At 33.9% G+C, this 9,617-nt stretch overlaps 1 protein-coding gene across 1 annotated transcript in view; it reads right to left on the bottom strand.

The window, feature by feature from the left end:
• The window catches only part of LOC112454115 (otoferlin-like), a 20,029-nt gene extending 11,705 nt beyond the window's left edge, over nucleotides 1-8,324 (bottom strand). Inside the window, exons 1-13 of the mRNA XM_025015333.1 lie at nucleotides 8,154-8,324; nucleotides 7,255-7,399; nucleotides 6,821-6,974; nucleotides 6,531-6,699; nucleotides 6,141-6,330; nucleotides 5,246-5,448; nucleotides 4,654-4,831; nucleotides 4,003-4,196; nucleotides 3,356-3,670; nucleotides 2,441-2,773; nucleotides 2,156-2,272; nucleotides 757-891; nucleotides 344-509 (exon numbers count right to left, since the gene is read on the bottom strand). Of these exons, the coding sequence (XP_024871101.1) occupies nucleotides 344-509; nucleotides 757-891; nucleotides 2,156-2,272; nucleotides 2,441-2,773; nucleotides 3,356-3,670; nucleotides 4,003-4,196; nucleotides 4,654-4,831; nucleotides 5,246-5,448; nucleotides 6,141-6,330; nucleotides 6,531-6,699; nucleotides 6,821-6,974; nucleotides 7,255-7,399; nucleotides 8,154-8,324 (2,470 nt within the window). The remainder of the gene's footprint in view (nucleotides 1-343; nucleotides 510-756; nucleotides 892-2,155; nucleotides 2,273-2,440; nucleotides 2,774-3,355; nucleotides 3,671-4,002; nucleotides 4,197-4,653; nucleotides 4,832-5,245; nucleotides 5,449-6,140; nucleotides 6,331-6,530; nucleotides 6,700-6,820; nucleotides 6,975-7,254; nucleotides 7,400-8,153) is intronic.
• Nucleotides 8,325-9,617: the final 1,293 nt, after the last annotated feature.

The raw sequence follows: 9,617 nt of genomic DNA, 5'->3' as shown, positions 1-9,617 counted from the left end.
ATTTCAGCACATGTCGCACAAATCAATCGGTTACAAGAAAACAGGATGGAAAATTTTCGTTAGCACTCCGTAATGTGTAAGTCTTGTTTTTATAATTTAAGCGAGTGTTTCTCGAAAAGTCGTATTTTGAAGTCGATAATTAGTAAAAATTGAAAATTAAAAAAAATTAGAAGAAAATTTTTCTTGGCTCACTCGGTATACATTTTATATCGAGTTTTACGATGTTTTTTCAAAATTGTAAAACAGAGATAGATTATTAAATAGAATGTATTGTATGAAAGAAAATTGAGAGATGACACTGTTGGAACATTGTTGACATTTGTCGAGAAGGAAAGTCGATAACTCACTTCTATCAGCTCGAAAGCTGCGAGGACTGAGCCGGTGCAATCTTTTTGCGACTCGAATTTGTACCACTCTAATTTCGGTGGAAAATCGGGCGGCGAGTAAGTTTCCGTGACGAGTTTTACTAATGGCACCGCGATACACCTGCCACAGAATTCCCTCGTGCCCTGCATTATTTTTCGTACAAGAGATATGTAACATTTAAATTCAGTTGGAACACTACTAAATCTTCTTTTTTTAATTTCTACTTGAAAACACCGAGAATAATTACATCTGTACATAAACAACAATATTTTTGACATTTTTACTTCATACTCGTATTCCTTTTTAAGACATACTATTTTATTTTATTTTATTTTTATTTTTTGGAAAATACTACTCAGAAATTTGACAAATTTATTGGTCTTTGCTTACGCATAAATCCTGCTGGAAAGCCTGCAAGACGACTTCGGGTGGTAGAATTTTAATATACTCCTTAGTACCGTGCAAAATAATCGGAGGAAAAATTAACGTCTGGTCCCAAAACGGGTCTAAACTTTGTCTTATTGTCTGGAAAAATTATAAAATTAGATTTAATATATACTTTAAGGTTTTACAAAATAAGTTCGAATATTCCTTTTTTAAATAAATGTTTTATCGTACAAAGCAATTTTAGTCTAATTACAAATAATTTTTTTTGCCAAATGTTATACGATTATTGTATAATATTTTGATAATGCAAATCTTAAAGATTAATTAGAATTATGAATCTTAATATAAAAAAAGTTACAACGTAAATGTAATTGCAAATAATTCAATTGTACATTTTCATATAATTTTGTATTGCATTATTGCACTGTGCATTATAATATAAATTGTATAAATGGTAAAAAGTTAAAAAATGCGCAATAATAAGTTTGAAATCGGCAGAAGTATAATAGTTGGGTTGTTTTTACTGAATAAAACTTGAGTTCAAAATTAAAACTGAAGATCGATCAGTTTGATTTAATTAGAAAAATTCGAAGTCACTTGACACATTTAGTAAATATAATCCAGTAAAAGTAGAGCAATTTGTATAAAAAAAAATAGATTTGATTTCTAACAATTATCGTCAGCTATAAAGTTAAATCGCCAGGGTGAATTCAGAATCTACATTTTCAAACGGTCTATCACGACTTAATTGATCATTAACCCGGCCTTATTAATCGCATTGCACAATATCGGGGTGACGATAATAAATGACGTTGCCGACGTCATTTTAAAACTTGTCGAGCGTGAATAATATTACCTTGTTAATGCGGAACGAATCGGCTTCGAGTTCAACGGTATTACGGCGCGCTTTTAAGTAGCGCAAATACAGCACGTGTAACTAACTATATTTTAATAATTGTCAACCACGTAGCACGAAACGGTACGAAATGTTGCGGCTGCAACATTAATCACGCTCGTATTACATCGGTCATTACTCTCGCGCGTTTCAAGTGAAATGTCATAGGAATACACGCCGCAGAAATTTCACGGTATCATGATCGTGTATGCATGCGGTATGATCATCACGGCGGAGATATATAGAACATACCCGGCGTGCGCGAGTGCTGTCGCTCGCTCAAAATTTCACTTTTTAAAAAATTAAAAAATCGGGAAAGTGGCACGTTTCCTTAAAACGTTAAATATTAATAAACAATTAGTTTGTCATGTTCGCATGATATAAATAATTTCATAAAGGGGCTATAGCGAACAAAGCTCGTACTTAGTGCTTATAATTATATATTACAAGCGACGAATATATATACATATAATTAAATATTAATCAATGTTATTAAATATTAATCACCTGCGTGGAAGCCATGTGTCCCTGAAATGCGACTCGTATAAACGAATCCAGCAAGCCGGAAGCGTCCATTCCGGGATCGAAGCGACCTTGGAATATGTGGGCTCGTAACTGGAACGTCTGTAACGATCACGTCGCATTATCGCGGTGTCGTTCTCACGCGCGTATATCGATGTAATGTTTGTCGAGGCACGTCAAACTGATTTCTCCCGCGAAGTCAGACGTCTCGGGTTATGCATTTCCATGCATCGTAATGCCCTCCCGCGAATCTTTTTACCCATCTCTCACCGAGGACTGATTGTACTCGATGTACTTCGGGAAGGTGTCGACGTATCTGCCGTGATCGATCTCGTATCCAGGCGGAATCGCGCTCCAACACGCTGCGGCGTACCTCGCGTTGCCGAGCCACAGAAATGCCTCGATTTTGCAGGCACTGTATTCGACAGGCTCTCTTTCGTCGTCCGGATTCCTGGGGAATAGATTTACTCGCCGACCGCATTTCCCGCCCATTTCCGTCGCTTCCTCGGAGTAGATGATCTGCTCGGCTGGCAGTCGTGAGTAAGCGACCCGTTTCGACCCGGCAATCATCCAGACGAAGACGTCCGGGAGACCATGTTGGGGCTAATTAAACAATACATCAAATAAATTAAGAAAATGTTTAACTAACAATAAGTCACTCGGTCAGCGCCTGACTTTTCTACACGCATATTAAAAATGACACATTTGACTGAAGCTCATTTTACATGTTTTGTTGTGTGTTGAATTAACACGTTTAATTGTATTGATACGTTCAACCGTGTTAAATGACGTCATTTAAAACGGCAAGAAATGTGTAAGAAGAGCTTCAGTTAAAATAACACACTTGGATTTGCAGTGTAACCGACGCTACATCGAAATTCTTTAAAACGTTTGTGAAAATTAAATACTATTTAATATAAAACTTTGAATGACATAAGTAGGTAACAACGTACATAAAATAAAAAATATATAATTTATACTACGTCATATTTTATCATTATATACACAATATTTTATCATTATATACACAATATTTTATCATTATATATTTATAATAAAGAAAATTTTACTGTGGTTTGCACGATAAGTCATAAAAATCGCTGAGCAAACAACGCGTTAGTTATTCATAACATTCTGAAATTTTACGAAAGGGATGTTACGTTAGACACGCATTTGTTAACTTACGTCATCGCACAGATTCCTCAATTTTCTTAAATACTGATATGCGTGGATCATCGCGATCCTCATATAATTGTTATTAGGGAGTTCGCCGTTGATCTTAATCCTCTTGAGTATGTCTTCGACATTTTTGCGACACAAGCTCACCCGATGGCGGTCGAGTTGGGTGGTTCCTCCTTCGTTTTCGTACCTGCCGATGTCCAACGCGTGTAAGTAACGCGTGCAGTGAGCTTTTAATGTGCGAATCGTTTCATTGTAAGCCTCGAAAGCTATAGGATTCTCCATAACCATGAGAGCCTCTAGTTTCTCTAATCTTATCTCCTGAAAAGATTGAAATGACTTCTGATGTTCTTAATTCGCACAAATAACACTTGATGCTTTAAAAAGTTCTGATAACTTAAGATACATCAAAACTTATTATTATATTGATTTTAGCTTTAACAATAAATTAATAATAATTTTACATGTTTTTTGAAAATTAAACAAGTTAAAATTAGTACGTTAAAATACGTTTGAAGCTAATTAAAGGCTCTGTAATTAACTTCTGATAGACTTTGAAATTTTGTCTTGAATGAATAGAAGCTATTAAAATGCCAAGGTCTACCAGTAATTAAAAGTTTACTCGCTTTTAATGTCATGCAATTACGGCATACCAAAAAGTTGGATATATAGCGCAAATTATTGCTGTTGTACATCCGCCATTCCAAATTTGGCCACCAAGATCTCACGTACAGACAGGGCTTTCTGGATCCCAAAGGTACATAATTATACTTGCCATCCATAGTGCCGGTCGTTCGCGGGGCTGATTGACTCTCGAAGTTTAATCGCTTTTCCAGCAACTCGTTTTCTGCCAAAGTCAAAAATAAAGAAGAAAAAGAATATTTTTATCATTTTATTGTTAAATGTGACCTCCTGATTCCCATCTCGCGTTGACGTTGAAAGCATACTTCACGTCAGACAAATACAGAGTGGCTGTAACCAACAGCGACAAATCCGTAGAGATGCCGTTGTAAGTTGAGGAGGAAAAGTAACAAGTCGCGCAACATAAATTTCGCCCTAAAACAGTCGTTTCTCCAATAAACTCGAGAATTTGTCTCTCTTGTCGAGGACCACCCTCTAGAAATCGCAATCAATGGCGACTGCATTGCCGAAATTGCAAAAGGTAAAAGAAAATAATTGGGTACTTGAAACAAAGTGTATCTAATTTCTCATATCCGTTTCCATTTATAGTCACATTTAGCGCTAAAATGTTTTTACGACAATCGCGATAATGTGATGAGCAAGAATAAAAGTTTATGGAGCACCTGACTGGCTGTCATTAGTGTTTTCGACGCATTGACTATACGGAAATTGTTGATTTCCCGCGTTTCCTAAGCTCAGTTCGAAGCTGATTAATTTCGATCCGAATCGAGAGCGGTCGATCAAGCACACATCGTACAAAACTCCGACCAGAAGATATTCCTCGGTCGACCACAGGCTTTTCTAAATTTTTTAAAATAAGATTTTTATAAGTCTTTTATTAAAAATTATTTCAAACTAAGAAATTATTCTTTTTTTTTTAATTCTAGTATTTGTAATTTTTTAAATTTATATCAATCTTTACATTTTATTTAATCAGTCTTTTATTTATTTAAAAAAAAAAGAAATTTATTAGAATAAATTAGATTTTGAAGATATTTTAGACATTTTAACTTGCTGAAATTTGTCTTTAACTGAGGTTATAAAATAAATTAAATTTACGTTAGGAATTTTGACAGAATTATAAAAATTATCCTTACCGAAAAACGATTTTTCTGTAATTTAACTGTAAATTGGACTTTACCATAAATGAAATTTAACTATAAATAAAGTAAATATATAGTCGTGAAATCGGAGCATAACAATAAATCTAATCACTTCGATAATGGGAAATACTGGAACAGTCTCAACTCCGATTCCGGGGGATGCTTCTGGGTCATCCATTTCAGTTTTCAGCGACAGAAGCACCCTTCCGCGATACAAAGGCATTGCCGTCAAGCATTTGCCCGAGCAGCCGTTCTTCTCCACCGAGCCGGATCCGTAAAAGTGGATGAAAGACGGCCCGTAAGTCGGCAGGAATCCTGTTGACAGGACAAATGCATGCTATCTTTCGCAATTTTTCACACGTCGCTCTCTTACTTTATTACTTTCTAACATTTATCTGAACTTTATACACATTTGCGAGTTTGGCTCAAATCAGGTTAAAGATGATTGATATCATACTTACGCGTAAATTTATATGTATAAATATTTATCTCTATTTAAGAAGAATTTATCATAATATAAAAATAATTTAAAAATATGAGTCTATTCCCGGGAAAAAAAACCTCTTATTTATTCACATTAGTTTATATTAGTTTATATTAGTAGAAATATGATTATATATGATCATATAAGAAATGGAAAATATAATCTTAAACAATATTATATAGCCATATATATATGAGAGTATATAATTTATATATGGCCATATATAAACATATATGATTATATACTCGGGAAAAAATACCTCTTATTTGTTCATATTAGTAAATATATAATTATATTATATATGGTCATATAAGAAATGGAAATATAAACTTGAACAATATTATATCCATTGTATGAGTTTATCGAATTTAAAGCAAATATATTGAGGGGTGAGAGATAAAGAAGTTTAAGACAAATGGAAGGCATGTAAAGATATTTATTTCAAATTTATTTCTTCCGGAAGCAATTGCGTATCCTCCACGCCGTTTTTTATTCTTGGCAAGGAATTATTTGGCAATCTTACCGTACTCTCCGGAATTCGAGATCTTCGTTGTGTCCAGGATATGGACTGCTACGATGCAAGTCCGGCAACTGTCGATACGGTGTTTTATGGTGATTCTCACGCGGTGGCGGAGAACGGGAAACATTTTCTTGAAAATGATGGCCTCGTAGAATTTCGGGGAGTAGGTTTGCCATGCCTCACTCGTCGATCCCTGGAAGCCTTACAGTTTGTAATCGTTTTGTTCGATCGCGTAAGGCCGTATCGGCTCTAAATAAATAATTCTCGTCGATAATAACGGGGTTACGATGCATTAAATGTCTGTAATGTTATATAATCATCCTCGTAGCAACTAAAGGCATTTCAAAACTTTATCGCGCGGAAATGAGAGTTCAGAAATTATCTCTTTTGTACCTTCATTCCAGCGAACGATATTTGTACATAGGGATTAACGTTCTCGAAGTCGGTCTTCCTGCACAAGCTGCTCATATCGGGCAAACCGTCGGCCCGATAAACGATGAAGATATATCGAGCGCGTTGCCTGAAAGGCAGCCTCTCACCACCGATAGGAAGCAGTAGATTCCTATATATGTTTAAACACAATCCCATGAGATTCAGGCACAAACGACGGAAATTCTGACAAGCCATTTAGTATAAATTACGGATATGTCAATAATGAGATAATTTATCTTGGGAGGGATTACCCTTCGATGTCGTCTTCATCCAACGTTTCTGGATGCACCCTCACTTTCTCATCCTTGACGTTCACCGTGATGTTGCATTTTACGTAACCCTTCGGGCCCGCCGTCAGATCCTTCGGGTCTGTCAACACAGCCCACTTGTGGTAGTACTGACGATCTATGTGCAGAAGAGCAATAACATATATCTGGCAAATGCTTCTTGAAAACTCGAACGTGTTTCTTTTTCATCTCTGAAGCGATATTTTTCCGATATCTAACATATTTCTTCATTTTTATTTGTAAACGGAAATGTTTATACTTTGCGAAGATAATTAAGCTGTTTGTCATTTAGGAAGAATTTATCTCTTTCCTTTAATTCACGTATTCAACTTGTAACAAAGCTCTAGGTAACATCCGCATTTTCTTTATCTCTCTTTTCATTTTTTCTTTTTAGTAACCTGGTTGCTCCCATACTGTGGCAACTTCGAAAGAAATGCTTCCGTGAAACTTTAATCGCCGAAGAAAGTTCCGCAGGTACACCGCTATCGTGATGCCCGTGTTTAGCAGATTCTCCAAACTGCACGTGAAGTCGAAAACGAAGTACTGTATTTCAAAGGGCAGGGGGTAAATGTGCGTACAATTCAACGCGAATAAAACATATTCGTTATAAAAGCGTCAGTTTATTCCGAAAGTCAAATGTCAGGAAATTTTAGAAAGACTGAAATCTACAATCTTGATAGATTCTGATGTACTTCTTTGAATTTTAAAGATTTATAACTTTATAATAAGGATACATATACTGAAGAACTCATTGAACTTCTAAAATGTTAATAATCAGTGATTTTTACTATAAGTCGTAAATGCTCTGAAGTAAATAAATAAACTTTTACTTAATTGAAGTAAATAAACGACTTTTATAAGTTAAAAATTTGTAATTTTGAAAAAGTCGATAGAGTTTACATAACATAAATTTACAAAACTTTGAATAGGTTTTAAGTTTAAAAAATATGTGAGTTGCATATCTTATATTGACAATATGTCATTTATAAGAATCAAAGAATTCCAGGAAAAGAAACTAAAGTCTTTAAACTTTAAGTATTAAGTTTTAAATTTTAAAAACTTACATTAACAAGGATTCAAATATTTTATTACTCAAAGACGTACAGATGTCTGCCAATTTCGGAACAGGAAAAGATTTTCTTTAATCTTTCAATTTTAAGTTTTAAATTTTAAAAACCTAAATTAAAAAGGACTTAAATATTTTATTATTTAAAGACGTACTGACGTTTCAAATTCTAACCGTTATAATTTCCAGCCGAGCGATTTAAATCAGTTTCGAAAAACTGAATAACTTCACCTCGTTATAAATAGGATTATCGGTCCTCTCGCGTATCACTGTCCTTCTCTTGCGATTTCCAACTTTGACGACGACCATCGGATTCGCATTTTGCGGCAAGTGCTTTACTTCCAGTATAGTTACGCAAACTTGGTAAATGGAGAACTTCGGCCTGAATTTCTTGAAAGGCATCGTGGGCCGCAAAATCGATCGTTGATATTGGCCGCACGCCAGATGCGATTTGCATTTGTTTAACTTGCTGTTTGTTTGTTTCTGGACACTTCAAGTGCGACGGCTTTGAATTTATGCACGGCAGGCACAATACAAGGCGGCAAACAAAATACGAGAACACTCCCAACGCGTTCGATAAGCTTTCTCGTCAATATAAACCTTTCTCCATTCTCCTTTGTAACTCTCAGTGGGTTCTTTTGATACTTAAAATATCTTTTTTAAATATCGCGCGAAGTGTTTTCTTTGTGTTTAATAGTTTCTTTATTTAATGTATCTACAAATTTTTACTGGCACAATACAAGGCGGCGAACAAAATACGAGAGCACTCCCAACGCGTTCGATAAAAGCTTTTTTGTTGTAATTCTCCGTGAAAGTTTATTTTTATATTTTGCTTAAAATTTCTTTTTCAGATATTAATTGTTCGAAATGTTTTCTTCGTGTATTCAATAGATTTTTTATTTAATATATGTATATCTACAAATTTTTTTACTGGCAATACAAGGCGGCGAACAAAATGCGAGAACACTCCCAACCCGCTCGATAAAAACTTTCTTTTGTTAAAACTTTTTTCATTCCCTTTTATAAATCTCCATAGAAGTTTTTTTGATATTTTGCTGCATAGCGAGATTGCATATTTTACATATATCTATTAAAAATCAATAATTGTTTTTTATTATTAAAATGATTTGAATTCTTTATATATTATATAATTTCTAATTATGTTTTTTTTATGCAATTAAATTCACAAACTTATATTTTTCTTATACATACATAGGTATATTTGCAAACAAAATAACTTATCAATTATAGATTTAAACTTTTATTTATATCTTCAGATGATATTCAGTGATCTTTAGATGATATATAGTGTGAGAATACTAACTGATGATATACTCTCGACTGTAATCGATAAATACAGCAGTCCTTTTATTCGTGCTTACCTACTGCTGATTTGCTTCAACTTGATTAAAAGTTCCATCGCTTGCCACTTCTTTCATAATTCTAAATTTATTTATAATTTTGAAAAATCTGATTATAATTTTATTTCTAAAAAAAAAATTTTGTAAATAGCTAATTATTTAATTTCGATATAAATTTAATAAAACATAAAAAGTTAATTTTTAATGTAAATGTGTATTATTATTAAATATATAAAGTTTAAAGACAAATTTTTGGGAAATAAGATTCGAAATTAATAAAATCATACTTACCGTGCGATATTATAATTCTATAATTTCACTTTTGAATCTGAAA

The sequence above is a fragment of the Temnothorax curvispinosus genome, unplaced genomic scaffold (assembly GCF_003070985.1).
Source record: "Temnothorax curvispinosus isolate PA1 unplaced genomic scaffold, ASM307098v1 QBEX01004791.1, whole genome shotgun sequence".
Lineage (NCBI taxonomy): Eukaryota > Metazoa > Arthropoda > Insecta > Hymenoptera > Formicidae > Temnothorax > Temnothorax curvispinosus.
The sequence above is the reverse complement of the archived record's forward strand: the minus strand, read 5'-3'. Positions and strand labels throughout refer to the sequence as shown.